At 40.6% G+C, this 23,976-nt stretch overlaps 1 protein-coding gene across 8 annotated transcripts in view; it reads right to left on the bottom strand.

Annotated features, from left to right (window-relative positions):
• Positions 1-23,976, bottom strand: part of spmap2 (sperm microtubule associated protein 2) — a 246,595-nt gene that overhangs the window by 54,851 nt on the left and 167,768 nt on the right. For 7 of the 8 annotated variants that reach the window (XR_009516039.1, XM_059991165.1, XM_059991164.1 and 4 more), the window contains 5 exons: positions 21,308-21,422; positions 16,423-16,445; positions 9,439-9,491; positions 8,126-8,192; positions 4,033-4,159 (listed from right to left, as the gene is read on the bottom strand). Coding sequence is in view for 7 of the 8 variants with exons in the window: in XM_059991165.1 (XP_059847148.1) it covers positions 4,033-4,159; positions 8,126-8,192; positions 9,439-9,491; positions 16,423-16,445; positions 21,308-21,422 (385 nt within the window). In the remaining variant the exon portion in view is untranslated. The remainder of the gene's footprint in view (positions 1-4,032; positions 4,160-8,125; positions 8,193-9,438; positions 9,492-16,422; positions 16,446-21,307; positions 21,423-23,976) is intronic. The other variant, XM_059991168.1, reaches the window with a different exon arrangement.

The following is a 23,976-nucleotide window of genomic DNA, read 5'->3' as shown; positions in this document are numbered from 1 at the left end:
CTCTTCACAAAAGGTGCTCCCTCTTTCTGAACATGCTATACACCTCTAATGCAACTAATAGTGTTGCACAAATAGGGAAACCTGCAAGTTATACATAGTGACACTGATGAAGGTTATTTGGCCCATCCAATCCATACAGGCTCACAGTCCCAATACTCCTCTTACCTCTTTATGTCTGATTCTCACTAGCACACATCATCTCCACTCATTTACCATGCCACCCACCTACACTGGAGTTTCACACCATAGCTAACTTTCCTATCAGCATGCTTTAGGGATGTGGGAAGAAATTGGAGCATCATTTGGAAAATCAGGGCATTACAGGAACCTGCAAGTTCTGCACAGGCGGCATCTTTGTACTCTGAGCCACTCTGATGCCTTCTTAAGCATGAAGGCATGAACCCATTCTGCTTGCTACATTTTGTCTCAGAGAGAGTGAAACATAATGAGATCTCCTTGAATAGGGAGCATTTATTATTCAAATGTTGCGAATGGGTTAACCATGCTGACAACCATCTGGTGGGGCCCGAGTCGACGGCGAACCAGATGTAGAGGACGCAGAGTTTGGGATTGTGCTGAGGGTCAGATACACATATATCTAATCTCATTATCGAGTGCATGCATGATCTGTGATTCGTTGGGCAGAATGGTTTGAAGCACTTCATATCATTTGAATGGATAGCTGACTTTGCTTTAAAAGGTACATTCTGGGCAGATTTTTATTTATTTTTCTTTCATTTTGTCATGCCTGTATTAACTAAATAAACAAAAATAACCAGGTGGACAAGTTCGTTGAAGCAACACTCTGAGAATAAATTAGATTAAAAATGTTGAATGGTACTTCATAAAATCATAATCTCAACAAATGTGCATTACATTGGGAAATAAATCTTCACAGGAAATGATCCATTTGTGGCTAACTAATGAGATCAGGGATAGTAATAGATTAAATTACATTTCTTTCCTATGAATATTTAGCATAGGGATTGTATGAGCTTTGGATACCAACCAAAAAGACCATAAAGATAGGCTGGAGAGGAAGAAAATATGCATATTTGGATTTCCACAAGGCATCCAATAATGTATCACACAAAAGATTGCTTAATAAAATGCCTCATGGATAATAAATTAGCATTAACAGGGATTGGTAAAGATGCAGTAAAAACACATTGGTCACTTCCAGTTTGGCAGGCTGTTAATTGTAGCATAACAGTCAAAGTGGACTCACAGATTTTAGTCAATAACATCGATTGTAATTGAAGAGATCTAAGGGTATTATCTCCAGGACTGTTGACAGTACAAAATTAAATGGGTAAGTCATCCAAAGTGACATAGGCAGGGGGGGGGGGGTGTGTTCAGCACAAAGATGTCTGCGGAGCAGTACAAGGCTTTTCTCTTTGAAAGGAATAAAATAAGTATGGATTGCCTGTTGTATTCAAATGCAGACTTGCACATAAAATACACACAGCCTTTAGTTTCAAGGAAATTGTAGTATGTGCACTTTCTGACCAGCAAGGGGTGCTGGGTGCTGGGTACTGGTAGGTCTTAACACACCTGAACATCACTTATTTGAGCTTATTATTGGAGTTCTTTAATGGCCACTTTTATCATTCCAGTGTCATGTGCTTTTCCTCTGAATACAGTTTCCTTATGCTTCTTGTTCTTAAGTGATTACTTTTCAATTTTGATCCATATGAGATTCCTGTGTATTATGTTCTACTTAAGGTTATTCTGGACCAGCGCTCATCGCTGGACTTGAGTTCCGTGTGAACTACTGTTCTATCTGCTCAAGTCCAGAGTAAGTGAGCTCTTAGTTTGATTATTCCCTGTATTATTCTCTGAATAAACCTTCATCGTTAATTTCTATTCTTGAGTGCTGAGTTTACCCCACACCTGGGTCCTCGAGTCTTTAGACTGTTGCATCAGGAGTTATCTGCCCATGATGGATTTCATTGAGTATGCTCAAGTCTGTGTTGATCAGTTTTTGGATATTAATGAATACGCTATCAGGATTAGATGAGTTGGAAAATCATACATAATCTCACTGAATGCAGAGTAAATTTTATCTGTTCTCTTCTAGATTCAGTTTTAGGTATCTGGGAATTGCTGGCAAAAATAACATTTATTGTCTATTCCCAATAACCTGTTAAAGTTCTGGCTGCCTTTCTGGACCATTTCAGTCTTTCTGGTGAAGTAATGTCCATAATGCTGTGGGGATGGAGTTCCAGAACTTGGAACCAGCGTCAAAGAAGAAACATACAGTATATATTTGCAAACACCAGGAAATTTGCAGATGCTGGAAATTCAAGCAACACACACAAAATGCTGGCCAGGCAGCGTCTATAGGAAGAAGCACTGTTGATGTTTTGGGCCGAGACCCTTCATCAGGACTAACTGAAAGGAAAGATAGTAAGAGATTTGAAAGTAGGAGGGGGAGGGGAAAATGTGAAATGATATAAGACCAGAGGGGGTGAGGTGAAGCTGAGAGCTGGAAAGATGATTGGCAAAAGGGATACAGAGCTGGAGAAGGGAAAGGATCATGGGATGGGATGCCTAGGGAGAAAGAAAGGGGGAGGGGAGGGGACAATATATATTTGCAAATCAGGATCCCATGTGACTTGCAGGGAAATTTGCAAATATTATTGTTCCATTGACCTGCAGGTTTTCTCCTTCTTGTGGGTTTGGGAGATGCTGTTGCTGCAGCTGAGGTCAGTAACTGCAGTGCATTTGGGGGATGGTACACATTGCAGATGCCATCCTGGGGAGAATTAAGTTTTTAGGCTGATCATGGAGGCTGCTCTGTCTCTGATGCTGGCTGGTGCCAACCACCTTGAGAGTTGTGGTAGCTGCATTCATCCAGGTGAGTTGAGGCCATCCTACAAATCCTGAGCTGTACCTTATAAACGGTGGAAAGGCTTTTGGTATATAAGGGGGTGAGTCACTCTCTGCAAACTACTTAGCCTCTGATCTGCTTTCATAATTGCAGTACTAACATGGCTGGCTCAGTTGCATTGTTGGTCAATAGGACATTGATAGTCAGAAGGTAATGCTGTTGAATGTCAAGGGTGGGTAGTTAGTTTCTTTCTTGCTAGAGGTGGCCTTTGGCTGGCACTTCAGAGGCATGGGCACCATTTATTTGCCTGTAGCTTAAAGATGTTCAGGTGATGCTGCCTACAGGCAGAGGCTGATCTTCATATTATCTTCATATAGTTATAAATGGAGCTGAACATTATGCACTCATCAGTGAACATCCCACTTTCTGAATTATTGATGGAAGGAAGATCTTTGATAAAGGAGCTAATAATGATTGCACTTGGGACACTGCCTGGGGGGCATTTCTGTGGTGGAGTTGTGATAGTTGACCTCCAGTAACTGCCTTTGTGCAAATTATGCTTCCACAAATGGTAATGTATTTCCCTGGTGCCAATTGGGTTCAGTTTTACCAGGACAATTTGATGCCCCATTTAATCAATTGACTCCTTGATTTCAGCATAAGACCATTTAAAAATAGGAGCACACATAGACCATTCAGCTTCCCAAGTCTGCTTCACTATTCAATGAGATCACTGCTGATTGGCCCAACGTCTCACCTCTTCTCTGTACCCATACCCCACAGCCCTCAATTCCTATTTCTAAATTCCTCCAAAGATCTAGACTTCAGGGTAGAGAAGTCCAGGGTTTCACCAACCTGTGTGAGAAAAGGGTGTGTCAAGGAAAGTCACTTTCATCCCACCTCTGGAATTTACTCTTACCTTGACCAAGGCTGGAGCCAAATTTTCCTGGTAACACTGAAGCAGGACACTGCTAAGTAACTTGGCAACACAGTTGACCATGGCTTTAATTGTTTTGCTGATGACTAAGATTTGACTGGGTGAGAATTAAAGAGATTGGTCCTATCCTGCTTTTTGTAAACGGGACAAACTTGGGCAATTTTCCACATGGTTGAGCAGACTTAGGATGTTCAATGTTAATGTTTGAAGCATTTCAAGTTTGGTGTACAGTAAACATTTATGAGAAAATATGCACACATACCATAGTATAAGGTGACCGATCTGCCTGCCAATCCTTGTGGAGCTGTTTCGATTTAGCTAATTCACTGATTCTTGGAGAGGGTCTAGCATTGAGTGTTGCAGATCTCAGGGGCCACACGGGTGATGGCCTACATAATAAACACTTACTTTAGCTTGTTTATAATACAATGTATTTAAATCTTTATAGATGTCATTTGTTGTACAATTTCTCTGCAACTATTCTCTATTTCTCTATGAGAAAGCAATGGTAATTAAAAAAGAGTAAATGCTAACATATACACACATTAGGATGTGTCTTCCCAAACTAATACACATATTAGGATGCATAAGAAAGTAAACTATTTGAGTTGGCATGAAATTCAGACATTTACTGATGAATCCTAATCTTCCCTGTCTCAGTAGTGTGGTTGAATTGGTTCACCAGTAGATAAGTGGGTGTTTTAACGCTGATATCCAGAAACTTTTGATATATGGCAAATGAACAATCAGCTATAATTCTTCATCTCTCTGCTGGACAGTCTCTCAGATTAGAGGATGATTTGCCTCTTCTCAATTTCAGAGGAATGAAGATGCCAGTGCACAAATTCTTTTAAAATGGAGGGGTTATTGCATCCCGACTACCACACTGACTTGATGGAGCAAGGTCTTGTTCCATTGTTCCACAATGCTTGGAGAGCAAACTCTTCTGCATAGAATGAGTATAAACTCTCTCACTCACACTCACTCACTCTCTCTCTCTCTCTCTCTCTCTCTCTCTCTCTCTCTCTCTCTCTCTCTCTCTCTCTCTCTCTCTCTCTCTCTCTCTCTCTCTCTCTCTCTCTCTCTCTCTCTCTCTCTCTCTCTCTCTCTCTCTCTCTCTCTCTCTCTCTCTCTCTCTCTCTCTCTCTCTCTCTCTCTCTCTCTCTCTCTCTCTCTCTCTCTCTCTCTCTCTCTCTCTCTCTCTCTCTCTCTCTCTCTCTCTCTCTCTCTCTCTCTCTTTCTCTCTCTCTCCCTCTCTTTCTCTCTCTCCCCTCTCCCTCTCCCTCTCCCTCTCCCTCTCCCTCTCCCTCTCCCTCTCCCTCCTCCCTCCCTCCCCTCCCTCCCTCCACATGGAGATCCCTTACCACACTATTTCCTTTCCCATCCCTATTCCCAATCTCTCTGTAGCCCTCCCCATTCCCTTCTGACCACCATCCATAAAGCTTTTTTCATAATCTTGAGTACTCCAGTTCACATACTTAAATACGTACTCTCACTCCTCAATTGTCTCTCCTCCCATTTAATCCCCTCTATTGTTCTTGCTCAAATCTCCTTCTACAATCCCTAACCTAATCCTCGTCTCTCACCCCTATCCTAATTCCCCCCTGTATCCCTTCCCCTAAACCCCATCCACGGCAGACCCCCACCCATCCTTTCCATTCCAGCAGTGTCTTCCCAATTCTTCAAATGATGGAGAAACACTCTCTTCTTGGGAGTTGTCAGACCCCTCTCTCCTCATTTCCCCATCCCCCTGCCAGTACCTGAATCATTCAAATGTTCTCTGGAAAGCTGGCAGCCTAGTGGTGCTAGAATTACGGTCATTGTTGCACAGTGTTGAAACCACATCTGCTAACATGCCTCTGTAAGCAGCAATGCGATGATGATAAAATGGCTCTTGATGTGGATTATTGATTGGGGTATGAATGTTGGCCTGAGATAACTTGCTAGTGGCACGCAAGAAGTGTGGTGAAGGTTGATTAAATGGCATGTGGAGTCCCAGAATACTGTGCAGGCACTCTAATGTTCATCATCATTATCAATGATCTGGCTAGACATGTCCTGTACTTAATAAAGCACCCACTGAGTGTAGGTTTGTGATCGTCTGCTGCTGTGCCCCATCCACTTCAATGTTTGAGAGGTATGTGTTCAGAGATGCTCTTCTGCACACCACTGTGCAACCTGTGGTTATTTGAGTTACTTTTGCCTTCCCGTCAGCTTGAAGCAGTCATGAATGAGTGAGGTCGTTCTCCTCTGAACTCTTTCATTAACAAGGTATCTTTACACACTCAGTGGATCTTTTGTTTTGTTTCTCACACCATTCTCTGTAAATTCTGGCAACTGTTGTGCATGAAACTCCCTGGGGCACCATGGTAGCCTAGTGGTTAGTGCAAGGCTATTAGCACTGGGGGTGTTAGTGTTTGGAGTTCAATTCTAGCATCGTCCGTAAGATATCTGTACATTCTTCCTTGGGTAGTGTGGGTTTTCTCCTGCAGTCCAGCTAGTAGGTTAATTAGTCACTGGAAATCTTCTGAGATTCGGCTAGGATAAATAGATGGGATGCTGGGCAGTGTGGCTCATTGGGCCGGAAGAGTATATTCTGTGCTGTGTCTTGAAATAAAAAATATTAAAAATTCTGAGATACTTAAATTATCCCATCTTGTACCAACAATCATTCCATGGTCAAAGTCAATTAGATCATATTTCATCCCCGTTCTGATATTTGGCTTGAGCAACAAATGAAGCTCTTACCTATGTCTGCTTGGTTTTATGTACTGAGCCACATGGTGGGCTGATTAGATATTTACAATAATGAAGGGATGTACAAGTGTCTCTAAAGTGGCCACTGCGTGTAAGTAGGGATGTAATACACAAAAGTAAAAAAATTGAATGTTTATAGAAATATGACATACATTTCACATATTTCTTCTCAGACTGGTAAACATGCCTTTTGTTCCAAAGGAAATAACATACACTGAGGTAAGTGGAGAATAGAACACCCTGGGCATCACTCCAGATTAGATATGGGAATTAGAAAATATACCATTTAGTGCATGAGGATACTTAATTTCTGAATTTTTAGACCTTTGGTTCTAGTGTTTGTGAGAGCTGACATCACCAAATATTTTCACTGATAAAAAGTGGAAAAGCATTAATCTAAAGGATATTTCTCCTTGGCCCAATCCCACAAATGAAGAAAAGACCAGACATAAAGCAGTGGTGATGGCTGATTTGGGGTTGGCTTGTATTCCGAGAAATAGTGCAATATAAAGTAACAAGTATATATGATAATGACAGAATAAATAGAAGCTGTGTTAGGCAATTCTGTCCCTTACACCTGCTCTACTATTCAATAAGATCATAGTTGATCTTCAACTTCAACACTACTTTCCTGCACTAATCCATTAACTCTTGTTCCTCCTAACATCTTAAACCAATGGGTGTCTGTTTTGTATTATACAGTATTTGAAAAACTGTAAAACTCTGAGCCCTGAAAAACCCTCCTTGGCACAGAATTCCAGTTACTATTCTCTAGTAAAGAAATTCTTTGTCTATTTTCATCCTGAATGGTTGACCCCTTTCTTTGAAATTGTGATCTCTTGTTCAAGACTCCTCAGCCAGGGTAACAGTTCATTTCCTTGAGATCACCTCTCTTTCTCCTGGACTCAAGAAAGTATATTGGTTTAATCTTGCACCATATAATAAATCCAAAGTCTCAGAAATCAATCTGATGAGTTATCACTGCATTCTGTCTTACACAGAGAGTGCAAACTGCGCACAATATTCTGGGTGCTCTATGCTATTGCAGCAAGGCATCTTTACTGGGGGACTCAAGTGTTGGGGTGGCATGGTAGCATAGTGGTTAGCACAACGCTTTACAGTACCAATGACCCGGGTTCAATTGATTAGGCTTGGGTTAGATCGTGGGTTACAGGGTGGCAAGGCTTGAAGGGCTGGAAGGACCTACTCTGCACTATATTGTGATGAATTAAAAAACAAACAAATTCTCCTGCAATAATGTCCAAAAATCTAAACTTGAATGTTAAAGTTTCCATGATCCGCTTGCACAGTTCCCCATGAATTCCAGCATCTTTCATCTTCTCAGCTTTTGAAATCTTCACTGCCTTTCAATTTCTCTTTTCTGTCGAAGTGCATGATTTCACATTTTTCCATATTAAATTCCATCTAATGGAATACTGCATACTTTGAGTGTCCAAAACATTGGGTACAATTTGAAGGCAGCATCAACATGCTGGCATTTCTGCATAGTTCAGTTGCTAGGACTAACTGAGTAGGTGTAAGAGCAGAAATAATCTTAGTGGAGGCTACTGCTTTCTTAAAATGACTAAAAGACATACCTGTTTCCAACAAAATGAGCGGCCAGTTTTTTGGGTTCACTGAGATAAACAAATCTTGGTACGTCGGCTAAAGGAGATGAAATTATCCAGTTAAGTGAAAACAACAGATCTTCATTCCTGCTGTTACAGTTCATTAAGCAACGTTTAAATAATACTGAATAGGTGAAACTATCCATGGATGAGATCTGTCTAATGATTAAGAAAATTGATTTGTTCATTGCTCATTCATAGACTTGTACAGCACAGAAAAAGGCTCTTCAGTCCACTATGTCCACACCAACCTCTAAGCCTATCTACATGAGTCTTATTTATCCATATTACTGCTGTACTCTTCCATGCCTTGCCTATCAAGTTTGTTTAAATGCCTTTTAAAGCTAGTAATAATATCCGATTCCACCACAATCTTCTCGGTGTAAAACCTCCACTTAGTTGTTCATTAGTTATTTTTTTATTTGTAGTTGCACAATCTATCTTTTTTTGCTCATTGGCTGCTTGTCAGCCTCTGTTTATGTGTAGTTTCTCATTGTTTCTATTGTATTTCTTTGTTCTACTGTGAATACCTGCAATAAAATTAATCACAGGCTAGTAAACATTCAACTCACAGACCTCCGTTGATACTCCTGCCCCCCTTATCCCATCCCTATCTATAATTTTAGTCTGGTTCTCTTTTTCTCTCTCCCCCCCCTCACTATAATCTCCCCCCCCCAGCCCTACCTGTATTTCTCTTTTATTTCCCATAATTCTCCACCTTCATCCTAACCCATTTCCCTCCAGCCTATCACTTCCCAGCTCTCTACTTCATCCCTCCCCCCACTTCCTATCCCCCCTTGACCATCCCATGTTACTTCACTCCTGATAAAGGGTTTCGGCCTGAAACATCGTCACTACCTCCTGCCATAGATGTTGTCTGGCCTGCTGAATTCTGCCAGCATTTTGTGTTTTTTATTTGTAGTATAAATGTACTTTGAACTTCAAACAGCTTACACATTCAGATAACTTTTAAAATTTCTTCCTCATTCTATAAACCTCATTTCCTCATTTGTGATTGATACCCCAACCATGGGAACAAAGGATCTTGACTATCTACTGCATCTTTGCATTTTATAATCCTGTGTACTATCAAGTCACCCCCTTGGCCTCAGAGGAAAGATAAGCCCACTTCATCCAATCTCTCCCCATAACTAAACTTCTCTAACAGGCAATGTCCTTTGTAGCTTCAAGTTTTTATCCCCCACACTTCTGTTAAATCTATGTTGCATATTAATTATATGCAAAATGTCTTGCATTCCTGGAGTTTTTCTTTGTCAACATACCATAAATGACAGGCTCCTTTTTACTTCCCGATTTTTTGCCTTTGAAATTTACGCTGTTGAAACAGAACATGGATTTTAGGGTTGAAAACTATACAATAAAAGATGGTAAGTCTGTAACCTTAGCTACTCAACGCAGACCTAAATGTGATAACTTTTGTCACTGCCATCTAAGAATATGCTGTAAATAAAATGGAGTTGGCTGGAAATCATCTGGGAGCCCAAAATGGGTTTTGCATTTGATGGGAAACTACAGCAGTTGCAATGAGGCAGGACTTTCACTGAAGGCGTGAGGTAATGGTAGGCCCCGTACATTCCAATTACTCATTTTCAACCATGTTCAGTAAAAACCAGCTTCCCAGCTGCACAAAGATGACATAGAGTAGAAAATGTAGCACTTGTTCAAATCTGCAACATTATTCATCTCCTCATTTGGAAATATAAATTTGTTAGAGATTGTGGCAGAAAATGATGGAATTGAAAAGTTCTTTGCCCTGAGACTTGAATTATATTTCATCTCATTTGTTGAAGCAGCCTTGCTTGGAAAACTGAATATAAATGGTGGGGGAGAAAATTGGGCCAGGAATCTGAGAGATTTTTCATCCTTCCCACCCTTATTCCTGTGGAGAAGGGGTTCCCAACCTTTTTCAGGCCATGGACCCCTACTGTCAACTGAGGGGGTCAGTGGACCACAAGTTGGGAAGTCCTGCAAGGATAACAGTGAAGATAACATACAGAAGGCAGGGGGCTTGAATACCCTGATGTGAGCTGAGATCTTGAAGCAGTCTCTGTCCCTTCAAAGGGCTTCAGTGTTTATTTGCTGGTCTAGGACTCAGTAACATTAGGTTCCTTGGTAGCCGGCAGTGAATTCCTGTTACCAATGCAAGCTTGACAACAATATGGGAATATTCTGTCTCTATGCTCTTGAGCTTACATTGACGCCAGGAACACCAGACTTTAAAAGAGTTACTACCCCTAGCCATTAGGCTGATCAACACTTCCACCCCTTAATCCACACATCACCAACACTTCATCATTTTCTTTCAATCACTTTATGTACAGATGCTACTGCACCTAGCGTCACTTTATGTACAGCAATCAGTCTTTGCATATAAGTTAATCTTATGTATTTATATTTATTGTGTTCTTTATGCTTATGGTATTTCATATGTGGCTTCTGAACTTGAGCAACAGCATTTTTTTTCTCCTTTACATTTGTGTACTGACAACTAACAATAAACAATTTCGAATCTTGAACTTTAAGAAATTCATTACATAGACCATATGAACCTTCAGCCAGAAAAAATGGCTTCCACTAGGTTGGTCTGGGTGGTGTAAGTTAAAAATAAGGTTTTTGTGAAATTCTGCTCTGAAGAGAAGAATTACTGGTAATTTTAGCACAGAGAATGAAAGGCATCTATCTAACTACTTTCTGTCCATCAGTAGTTTTCTGCACTGCATCTACTTACTATGACCAATTAACACTGAAAATTTGAACTTGAGATAAAACAGAGACAGTAGAACTTCTTATATCCACTCGGGCCTGGGAACCATAAGACAGGAGTTGAAACAAATTTGATGCTAACTCACAGTTCAGATTGGGCTGACTCACTATTAATAAACAAATATACTACTGATTTTTCAACGGATGTGACAAGATTCATCAGTCTATAGCCCGGGAGTTAGCCACATCACTACACAAAATTTCTGAACAACGTACACTTAGTGGCCACTTTATTAGATACCTCTTGTACCTAATAAAGTGGTCACTGAGGGTATGCCCCTGATATTTTGCTGCTGTAGCTCATCAATTCAGGGTTCAGAAATGCTCTTCTGCACACCACTGTTGTAAAGCATAGTTATTTAAGTTCTTCTTCTTCTTCTTCTTGTTTTACGGCGGTTGGCTTAATGGTGCATTACTGCCACCTTCTGCTCTGGAGTGTGGATCAGACAATACCATTCACACACACATACCCTAATCTACACTCTATCCCTTCTTTGGCCATCCTAGTAACCCTATTCCTGCTTATCCATCATATCCTATATTAAAAAAAAACACTGTATCCCTTAAGAAAGCTAAAAGCACCCTGACCTGTGCCCTCTCACCCATGCCCAGTAACCATTTTAATGTGAATTCTTGTACCCCCAACTCCCTTAAATTAATTCTCATCATCTCTCTCTGTGTCACATACTCCTTGCAACTCAGAATTACATGTTCTTCTGACTCCTCTTCCTGACATTCCTCACACAATCCTGTCTGGTGTTTCCCTATCATTTTCAATGTTTTGTTTAATGCACAGTGCCCCAGCCTTAACCTAGTCCACACAGTTTCCTCTCTTCTGTATCCACTGCCTACCCTAGTACCTGAAACACTCTTTTGTATTTGATATAAATGCCTCCCTCTCCCCTCTCTGTCCCATCTTTCTTGCCCCATTTGGATGTCTTTTCCCCAGATTACACACTTGGCCTCTGCTTTACTGATACTAATGTGTGTTTCTATATTTTCTTTCTTTAACACCCTCTTTGCCAACTCATCCACCCTCTCATTCCCCTTCACCCCTACATGAGTTGGAACCCTTGGTAATTTTACCTGACCTCCCTGATTTGCAACTTTCGTGACTGACTGAAGGACTTCATAACTTTAGTCGGGTAGGGAATGGTATTGCTAAAGAATGTGGAGTGTTTGATTTAAGGATAAGTCCTTCAGTAGTTTATCTGTTTGTAGCTCCATGGAAGATTGTATGGCCTGACATAGACTGGCATTTGTTAGAGGTAAAAAGGAAAGAAAAATATAAAGCTGATTTGGTAAGTGCATTTAACTATCATGTGATGGAAAAGTATAGTGATTATACGCAGATTTATACGGATGGTGCTAAGGAACCTGAAACACGAGTGACAGGGTTTGGGATGGTTATACCAGCAAAAGAAATTGGAATCAGCAGAAGAACATCTAATAAATTAGGGGTGTATACAGTGGAGATGTTGGCAGTGTTGGTTTCTCTGAGATGGGTGGAGAAATCTAGACAAGTCAAAGTATTGATATACTCAGATTCATTCTAAGTTCTAGCAAGTTTAAGGTCTTTTCACTCAACAGCCGGCGTGATGTTATTTGAGTTACTGTCGCCTTCCTGTCAGCTTGAACCAGTCTGGGAATTCTACTCTTGTGCATGAAAAGCCCAGGAGATGAGCAATTTCTTAGACCCTCAAACCACATCGTCTGGCACCAACAATCATTCTACGACCAAAGTCAACTTAGATCACATTTTTTCCCCATTCTGATATTTGGTCTGAAGAACAGGTGAACCTGCTGACCATGCCTGCATGCTTTTATGCATTGAGTTGATATATTGACATACAGTACAGAAATGTTTTTTGTAGTTCTTTGTGCCATGCCACTCAGCAACTCCTGATTTAACTCTAGCCTAATCACAGGGCAATTCACAACGCCCAATTAACCTACCAACCTGTATGCCTTCGGACTGTGGGAGGAAACTGGAGCACCCAGAGGAAAGCCAGGCAGTCACCGGGAGAATGTTGAAACTCCTAACAGACAGCAGCAGGAAATGAACCCCGGTCTGTAGTATTATAAAGTATTGTGCTAACCACTATGTTGTCATGCTGCCTCATGATTGGCTGATTAGATGTTTGCACTAACAAGCTGGTGTACAGCTGTACCTTAGAAAGTGGCCACTGAGTGTATACTGCGGCAAAATGAACATCTTATTCTGAAAATAGCTAGAATCACCAGTAAGAAAGGATGAAATAAGTGTGAAAATGTCATGTTGTAGCATGTAAGTGGCCTATGTAAATGAGCAGATTTAAGATTCTTTATATGCTTAAAGCTCTCTTAAGTCCCCACTCCAGTTATGATCGTGGTTTTGGATTTTCTGTTTGCTGCTAACAGACTTTGGAAAAGTTCCACTTTCATGAACAATATTCTGTGTGCAATGACATTCAAATCAAAAATATCTTTCACCATAATGTTTATAGGAAATGAAAAATTGCAAAACCAAAATATTTCTTATCCAGTTACAGAACATGAATATTCTTCAAATCATTCAGTCCCAATAACCCAATACTTTGGACAATTCTTATACCAACAAAAACTATGCATCAGGTCTTTCAATGAAATGGCTGGGCCTAATACTGTCTTTGCATAATCAGCAGCTGACTTGTACCAACAATGCTGTGTCTGAGTATCACTTTGAAACTCTAGTCTCTGTCATCTGTTTATACCAAGATATTTCATATTGTAAGAAATGACAAGTGCTAATTAGTCATAATGATATGCACATTCTGCAAATTTTCATTCACCTGATGTTTCTTTTTTGTCTTTATATAGTGGAAAATGGATGTCCTCCAGAATGGATCATGACAACACTGTTATTCTGTTTGAATCAGATCACTCCTGAAATATTCCTTGTCATCAATCGTGTTTATACAACAAAAAATCTTTTTCAGTATAGAACTACTTGTGCAAATATTAGAGTAGAAGTTTGGATACATTGCTTAAAATTGTTTTGGTATATTACTTATACCACAAATGTATTGTATTCTGATTTACAGGGCTACTTCAGAGGCACAGATTCATAGAGAAATACAGCACAGGTATAAGCCCTTTGACTCAACCTGTCCATGCTTTAGTGATCCTTATGCTTAAAGAGATCTTACAATGGATTGCTTGACTTTTAAATGTTATATAACTTCTTATTTAGCATTCATGCTGAAGACTGTTACTCATTTAACTTGTAAAACCAAAGGGGTATTAAAAAAAGTACTTGCTATAGAACACAAGAAAATAAGAACAGGAGGAGGTGGCCTGCACCTTCTTTCAAAATGGTCAAATGGCATCAAATCCAAGTCCTCTTCTACCCCAACGGTGCTCAATTCCATGATCTTTCAAATCTACCTCCAGCTTGATCCAGCTTTCACCAACCTCTGGGGCAGAGAATTCCAGAGATTCATTATCCTCTGAGAGGAGACGATCTACACATCTTGTTTTAAATAAACAACCCCTTATCCTTCAACTACAGTATATCCCCTTGTTCATGACCTACTACTATTAAAAACATGTTAACATCTACTCTGTCAATCCCTTATGTTTTAAACTCCACTTCTGAAATTTGGTTTCATTTCTATCAAATTTCATAAAAGGTGCATAAGCAATGCCCTCAAATTTACCTGGTTGACTTCATCAACGTTGGCTCCAACTTGCACCCTGCTCTCACATTTACCTGATTCATTTCTAACACCTCCTTCCCCTTTCTCGATCTCTGGAGATAGCTTATCTACTAATATCTTTTATAAGCCCATTGATTCTCACAGCTACCAGGACTATACCTCTCCCCACCCTGTCACCTGAAAAAATGCCATTTCCTTGTCTGTCACATCTGCTCTCAGGATGAGGCACCCCATCCACCCGCCATACAATCAACAATAGGGTTCCTCTTGTCCTCACCTACCACCCCATCGGCCTCCATATCCAACAATTAATCTTTCATATCTTCCACCATCTTGAACGGGATTCCACCACCAAGCACATCTTACCCTCCCTACCCCCACTTTCTGTTTTCCACAGGGATTGCTCCCTACTCAACACCATTGTCCATTTGCCCCCTCCCCACTGATCTCCCTCCTACCACTTATCCTAATAAGTGAAAAAATTGCCACACCTGGCCTTACACCTCCTGTCTCATGACCATTCAGGGCCCCAAACAGTCCTGCCAGCTGAGGCGACACTTCACCTGTGAGTCTGTTGGGGTCATCTACTGTATCCGGGATTCTGGGTGTGGCCTGCTGTATATCAGTGAGACCTGACATAGATTGGGAGACTACTTTGCTAAGCACCTATGCTCTGACTGCGAGAAAAAGTGGGATCTCCCAGTGGCCACCCATTTCAATTCTACTTTCCATTCCCAATCCGCGATATCAGTCCATAACCTCCTCTACTAACGGCAATGAGGTCACACTCAGGTTTGAGAGCAATACCTTATGAGGGGTGATTGATAAGCTCGTGGCCTAAGGTAGAAGGAGATGAGTTATACAGCTACCGTTACATGAATGTGCAGTTCAACTCTTTGAGTGAAGATACAAAAAGTCTTAAGTTAATAACTCATTCCTTCTACCTTAGGCCACAAACTTATCAATCACCCCTCGTATTTTCCATCTGGGTAGCCTCCAACATGATGGGTTGGACATCAGTTCCTCGAACTTTCAGTAATTGCCCCCCCTTCACCATTCCCCTATTTCCATTTCCTTCTCTCATCTTATCTCTTTACCAGCCCATTGCCTCCCTCTGGTACTCCTCACCCTTCCTTTTCTTCTATGGCCTTCTGCCCTCTCCTATCAGATTCCCCTTTCTGCAGCCCTTTGTCACTTTCACTAATCGACTTCCCAGCTCTTTACTTCTCTCCTCCCCTCTCCCAGTTTCACCTATCACCTACCACCTTGTACTTCTTCCTCTCCACCCCTTCCCTTCTTACTCTGACTTCTAATCTCTTTTTTTGAGTCCTGATGAAGGATCTCGGCCAGAAGTGTCGATTGTTTTACTCTTTTCCATTGATGCTGCCTGCCCTGCTGACTTCCTCTAGCATTTTGTATGTATAACTTATTCTTATCTTTGATAGATCGTTCATGTAACCCACCTCCATCCACCTGACTGTTCTACATCCTTAAATCAAATCCTTGCCAAGTAATAAACACAAGAGCTACTGTAGATGCAAAATGCATGGAGGAACTTAGCAGGTCAGGCAGCATCTACAGAAAGAAATAAATAGTCGATGTTTCAGATCGAGCCCCTCCAAGTAAAGAATGTTTAGTTCACAAGTGCAATACAGAAGAGTAAATTAATCAAATCCCAATATTTTACTCTCCAAATAAATGTGTAACTTTCCATTCTAGAAACTTTAAAGGAGTAATGGAAAATTGTCTTTCAATACATTAATTTGTTGCATAAATCTATACTATGTTTATGTAAACATTTCCTACCTGTTCATGGTCTTTGCCTTGTCCTGGAAAAGATTTGTAAATTCAGTTAATGATTTAAGCATATGTTTTATCATGGACTAACTTGTACCAGCTAAGTCCAAGAAGAGTCCAAGACTCGCTGGAGTATTCACAGAGCTGACTCTGTTCATCTCCCCTCCTGCTGAACTCCCCAGTGCAGTCCAACCTAATTAATTAGTCATGGGGAAGTTAACCTTATGTACCAGACCTCAATGTAAAATAATTTTTTTTCAATATGAACTCATCTAAAGGACATACTACATCTAATCTCTTACTCTCTCTTGTTGCTCACTGTGCAGGCTACATTGGACCTTCTCATCTAAATGCCATGACATTTTTCTCCATTAAGTCTGAAGAGGACTTGAATTAAGGGAGCCTGCCCTTGAAAATTGGACCCCTAAAGTTTGCACTTATTGTTCATTATTAATTCTCCTTCATTCACTCCAAACCATCAATGCCCTCATCCACACCCTCATTTTGGGAAGTCTGATCAGCTAGCTGTACTTCTACTCGCTGAGTACAGGCAGAAACTGAAGTTTGCAGCACCAGCAGTGAGGACCACCAAGAAGGTATGGACAAGGGAAGCACAGGAGCACCTACAGGACTGCTTTGAATTGGTGGACTGGACTGTATTCTTGGATTCATCTTTGAATCTGAATGAGTACGCTGCAGTTGTTACTGACTTCATTAAAACCTGTGTGGATGAGTGTGTGCCCACAAAGACTTGCTGTACATTCCCAAACCAAAAGCCATGGATGAACCAGGAAGTACATCGTCTCCTGAAGGCTAGGTCTGTGGCATTCAAGTCTGGCAACCCAAGCATGTACCTGAAAACCAGGTATGATTTGCGGAGGGCTAATTCAAAGGCAAAAAGGCAATTTCAAATGAGGTTGGATGCGACATTGGATACACAACAACTCTAACAAGGTCTAAAAGACATTACTTCCTACAAAGCAAAACCCAAAAGCCTGAATGGCAATGATGCTTCACTACCAGATGAACTCAACGCCTTCTATGCCCGCTTTGAAATGGAGAACACAACTACAGCTGTGAAGATTCCTGCTGCACCTGATGACCCTGTGATCTCTGTCTCAGAGGCCGATGTTAGACTGTCTTTAAAGAGCATGAACCCTCGCAAGGCGGCAGATCCCGATGGAGTACCTGGTGAGGCTCTGAAAACCTGTGGCAACCAGTTAGTGGGAGTATTCAGGGACAACCTCTCACTGCTATGGGCAGAAGTTCCCACTTGCTTCAAAAAGGCAACAATTATACCAGTGCCTAAGAAGAATAATCTGGGCTGCCTTAATAACTATCACCCGGAAGCACTCACGTCGACAGTGATGAAATGCTTTGAGAGGTTGGTTATGACAAGACTGAACTTCTGTCTCAGCAAGGATGTGGACCCATTGCAATTTGCCTATCACCACAATAGCTCATCAGTAGATGCAATCTCAGTGGCTCTCCACACAGCTTTAGACAACATAGACAACACAAACATCTACGTCAGGATGCTGTTCATCGACTAAAGCTCAGCATTTAATACAATAAGTGTATGGGACACTGGAAAAATGTTGAATTTCCCCTTGGGGATGAACAAAGTATCTATCTATCTATCTAATCAACCCCACAATTCTAATTGAGAAGTTGCAGAACCTGGGCCTCTGTACCTCCCTCTGCAATTGGATCCTTGACTTCCTAACTGGAAGACCACAGTCTGTGAGGATTGGTGATAACATATCCTCCTCGCTGACGATCACAATGGCGCACCTCAGGGGTGTGTGCTTAGCCCACTGTTCTATTCTCTATATACACATGACTGTGTGGCTAGGCATAGCTCAAATACCATCTATAAATTTGCTGATGATACAGCCATTGTTGGTAGAATCTCAGGTGGTGATGAGAGGGTGTACAAGAGTGAAATATGCCAATTAGTGAAATGGTGCTGCAGAAATAACCTGGCAGTCATCATTAGTAAGATGAAAGAGCTGATTGTAGACTTCAGGAAGGGTAAGATGAAGGAGAACGTACCAATCCTCATAGAGGGATCAGAAGTGGAGAGAGTGAGCAGCTTCAAGTTCCTGGGTGTCAAGATCTCTGAGGATCTAACCTGGTCCCAATATATCAATGTAGTTATAAAGAAGGCAAGACAGCAGCTATACTATATTAGGAGTTTGAAGAGATTTGGCATGTCAACAAATACACTCAAAAACTTCTAGAGTTGTACCATGGACAGCATTCTGACAGGCTGCATCACTGTCTGGTAAGGAAGGGCTACTGCACAGCACTGAAAGAAGCTGCAGAAGATGCAAATCTAGTCAGTTCCATCTTGGGCACTAGCCTACAAAGTACCCAGGACATCTTCAGGAAGCAGTGCCTCAGAAAGGCAGCATCCATTATTAAGTACCTCCAGCACCCAGGGCATGCTCTTTTCTCACTGTTACCATCAGGTAGGAGGTACAGAAGCCTGAAGGCACACACTCAGCGATTCAGGAACAGCTTCTTCCCCTCTGCCATCCAATTCCTAAATGGACTTTGAAGCTTTGGACACTACCTCACTTTTTTTTAATATACAGTTTTTCTGTTTTTGCACAATTTTTTAATCTATTCAATATACATAATTGATTTACTTGTTTATTATTATGTTTTATTTTATTATTTTCTCTCTGCTAGATTATGTGTTGCATTGAACTGCTGCTGCTAAGTTAACAAATTTCACGTCACATGCCAGTGATAATAAACCTGATTCTGACGATAGTATGCCCTATGAATATTTCAAATGTGCTCTTAACAAAAATCTTCGGATAATTCCTTTTGATGATAAGTTCAAAGCTTGAAGTAAATTTATTATTAAAGTATATATAAGTTACCATATATTACCTCAAGATCCATTTTCTTGCATGTATTTACAGGAAAATAAAGAGATTAAAATTTATGAAAAACTACACATAACCAAAGACTGATGAACAAGCCCATGTGCAAAAGAAGACAAACTGCAAATAATAACTAATACTGAGAACATGAGCTATAAAGAGTCCTTAAAAATTAGTCTGTAAGTTGTAGAATCAGTTCAAAGTAATGGTGATGGTTGTAGGGTAATAACTGTTCTAGAACCTGTGCTGTGAGACCAAAGCTTCTTACCTTTTGCCCGAAGGTTGCACTGAGAAGAGAGCAGGGCTTGAAGTTGAGGGTCTTTGATGATGGATGCTGACTTCAATGGTGGGGAGGGTTTTGCCTATGATGGACCTGGCTGTGTCAACCACTTTACGTAGTCATTTCTGTTACTAGGCATTGATGTTTCCGTACCAGGTTGTGATGCAACCAGACAGTAAACTCTCCACTCTGCATCAATTGAAGTTTGTAGAAGTTTTTGGTGACATGCCAAATCTGCCCAAACCCCTAAGAAAGTAGAGACTCTTGAGAAGCTCATGCAATAAGGGAGCATGGTTCAGGTCCAAAGAGAGTATTAAACGACTTGATTCAATATGAAGATTTGACTCATCTTCAGAGCTTATGCCAGTTTCCAAAGCAAATCTCTTAAGTGGCCAGCAGCACTTGGAGGCAGAAGTGGCTGCAGATGCAGTAATATGGAGCAATAAGAATAACTGATGATCAACGTCATCATACAAACACCTGCTTTCTCAAAGTGGCATCTTTGTAGGTGGTCCTGGCAATTTGTTTGGTTGTCACCAGAATACCAAATTAGATTGCCCTGCTCCACATTGGTCACGGTCTCCTCATTAACAGCCAGTAACAATCTGTTTCAATGTGTGATGATCCATACATCTTTTGTGATAAAAGAATAGTCTATCTTTACAGCTGTGTAGCAGTCATTGTTGGTCCAAAAAACACCAGCAGTGCTTTTATTGTCCAGACCTGCAAACTCAAAACTTCTAAAATTATGTGATCCCAGAAATGATAACTAGACACAATTTCTCTCTCTCTCTCTCCCCCTCTCTGTGATCATCAGGATGTAGGAAGTGAATGTAATCAGCAGCCCACAGCCTGATTGTATGACATGGGTAATAACACCATTTTATCTATTACATCTTTATGCATGGAAGGATTTAGATGCCAAGCAACATTATGGAGGCAAGAGTGGGCACTCTTTTGCAGTGGTTTGTCAGACTAGAAATTCAGCTTGGGAGGGGGGAATACCACATTTTATACAACAGCAGTAAAGTTGAATAGAACTGGAGTTTGTAGGGAGGGTGTTGATTTAATTGCGCATGGTGGCTTGGTATGGGCATCAACCCCAAGACCACATTTAACAGCACATAGGCTGAAGTCTTTATTGGCTGTCAAATTTGCCTATGAATCTAAACAGAAACATTTTCTATTCTTCCAAAAAGAGGACAAAGAAGGAGTTTGTTTTTGCCTTTCAAGCTCAGCTATATAAACAGTTCATTTTTTATTTGCCATAAATACTGTTTTCCTTAGGGAGCTTGGCTCTGTTTTCTGCACGCTGGGTCATGCTCCTGCTATTCTCCAGAACAGCAAGATCCAAAACTCATTGCCCATGAAGTGCCAGGAAACTTTGTCTTCGTACTTGCTTAAGCAAATAATGCATAGAGCTGTCAACAAAGCATTCTTTATTGAAGAAAATAGCTTTCAAGTCTGCAATGTTTCAAAGACACACCACAGGGTATATTCAATTCTAAAATATATATATTTTTATACACTAAAATTACCAATGTATTTGATTAGTACCTTACTTTCTGCAAGCTGAGTGAAAAGATTTCAGCTAAACAGTCAAGCTTGCAGCTTTGAACCATTGTCCACGGATATGTTGGTATGCTCCGAAAAAAGTGTGAAATTTCAACTAGAACTAATTGTTTGCAATAAGTGAAATAAGAATACATTTATTTACCTCAGATTCCCCTCGCTTCATATCATTATAACTTGGCTTTAGCTTGGCTAGCTGTTGAATTCTGGCTGTAGGCTTGGCTTGCATTGTGGCAGGTTTCACGGGCCAAATGGCTGGTCTGCATTTTAGTCATAATATTTGTTTTAATTACAGTGCAGCGAAATATTTAAAGCATCAAGAACTCACAATTTCCTTACCAAAAATTCTCTACATGACATTAATTGATGCCGTTACAAGCTTAAACAATGTGTTAATAAAATAAAGATAAGAGAACAGTAGTAAATGAGCAGTGTGAGAGTCTGTTTATTTATTTATTGAGATACAGTGTGGAACAGGCCCTTTCGGCCCCTTGAGCCACACTGCCCAGCAACCCCCGATTTAATTCTAGCCTAATCACTGGCCAGGTTACAATACTAAATACTCTACCAACCGACATGTCTTTAGATTGTGGGAGGAAACTGGATCACCCAGAGGAAACCGGATCACCCAGAGGAAACCCACAAGATCAGAGTGAGATCATGCAAACTCCTTACAGGCAGCGACAGGAATTGAACTGGGTCGCTGGTACCGTAAAGCATTGTGCTAACCCCTAAGCTACCATGCCATCCTTTACAATTAACATTAATATTAATATTATTAAGTTTTAAGTAGAACAGACTCAATAGGCCAAATGGCCTAATTCTACTCCTATATCTTAATTAGGAAAGGTGGGAAAAAAATATATACCTTGGCATATCAGATAATTAGATATCACTATCTAATTAAGATAGTGTATCTAAGATTACTGGATGTACATATAGTCAATTTATTATCACAACTAACATATTAGCACTTACTTATTTTGGTTGGCAAAACCTTTTTATTTGTATTACTAATGCTTGACTGTTTCCCCTAGAAAACAACTCAATTTTATGTCAACTCAATTTATGAATGTGCCGTACTTGACAAAATAATTGTCCATTATGGTGCCCCTCATGAAGCTTTCTTTGATCCCTTAAAGCAACAGAAAGGGGAACTATTCCTGTAAAATTTCTCTTGTTGCAAAAGCAATGCAGCTTCACTGTAACAGATGCCATCTGCTGTAGCACAAACACTACACTATCATTACAGATCTATCACACAGTCTGGGCAAACGCTGCCTCAGGAAAACATTCATGCTGGTGTTCCTCCAAGCTAAATTACAGATCAATGAAGGGCAGTGGGAGTTAATTTACAGCTACATTGTCAGAGAAACAAAAGTGGTCTCGATTACTTAATGAGTTTTTTCACAGGGTTCACAGCAAATCATATTGGCTGTGAGAATTCCCATAAAACATTTCACTCAATGATCAAAACAGTTATAATACATTTGTAACTGTTTTGATCATTAAACGTACCATGGGAATTACAAATATTATAAAGTAATATCTCATGTACACATTTACCTGTTCCAGATTGCTACCCATCTCATCGATAATCCTTCATTTTCCTTCAATTGATTGCCATGTTATTTCCACAGGAACGTTGACCATTAACCTCTACCTGGTCCCATAATGTCTATAGAGTGAATCAATCCTGTAGCTCAGAAAGCCTTACAGATACTATTGATCACAGATACTAAATGATCTTTGTTCATTGAATATTTCAGCATCTCCTGATTTCACATTCCAATTCTATTTGCAAAACCACTTCAGAAGCTCTCTGACAACATTTAAGTATTTTGTCAGCAATTTACAACCCGTCAGTTGTTTTACCAAAGAAACATACTGCTTTCTTAATTTCCTCATTCTTCTATGAACAGGAGTTCCCTATTTAATTTCAACAAATTCTGTATCACATATTTTAATTTCTTTATAAGACCATAAGACATAGGAGCAGAATTGGGCCATCTGGCCATCGAGTCTGCTCTGCCATTCAATCATGGCTGATCGTTTTTTCCATATCCTCCTCAACCCCAGTTCCCAGCCTTCTCCCCAAAACCTTTGATGCCATGTCCAATCAAGAACCTATCAATCTCTGCCTAAAATGCACCCAACAACCTGGCCTCCACAGCTGCCTGTGGCAATGAATTCCACAAATTCACCACCCTTTGGCTAAAGAAATTTCTCCACATCTCTGGTTCAAAAGGGCGCCCCTCTACCCTGAGGCTGTGCCCTCTTGTCGTAGACTCTCCCACCATGGGAAACATCCTTCTCACATCTACTCTGTCCAGGCCTTTCAACATTCAAAAAGTTTCACTGAGGTCTCCCCTCATCCTTCTGAATTCCAGCAAGTACAGACCCAGAGCCTTCAAATGCTCCTAGAATGATAATCCTTTCATTCCTGGAATCATCTCTGTGAACCTCCTCTGGACCCTCTCCAATGCCAGCACATCTTTTCTAAGCTGAAGTGCCCAAATCTGTTCACAATACTCAAGGTGAGGCCTCACTAGTGCCTTACAAACCCTCAGCATCACTTCCTTGCTCTTGTATTCTACACCCCCTGAAATGAATGCTAACATGACATTTACCTTCCTCACCAACGACTCAACCTGCAAGTTGAACTTTCGAGTGTTCTGCACAAGGACTTCCAAGTCCCTCTGCATCTCAGGTTTCTGGATTTTCTCCCGGTTTTGAAAATAGTCTGCACATTATGCATGAGTGCATGACTTATGCCAGCAATAGGTATATTTAAAAATTTGCATTTCCATATTT

Source organism: Hypanus sabinus, chromosome 16 (assembly GCF_030144855.1).
Source record: "Hypanus sabinus isolate sHypSab1 chromosome 16, sHypSab1.hap1, whole genome shotgun sequence".
Taxonomy (NCBI): Eukaryota; Metazoa; Chordata; class Chondrichthyes; order Myliobatiformes; family Dasyatidae; genus Hypanus; species Hypanus sabinus.
Note: the sequence above shows the minus strand (reverse complement) of the source record. Positions and strands in the feature narration are given on the sequence as shown.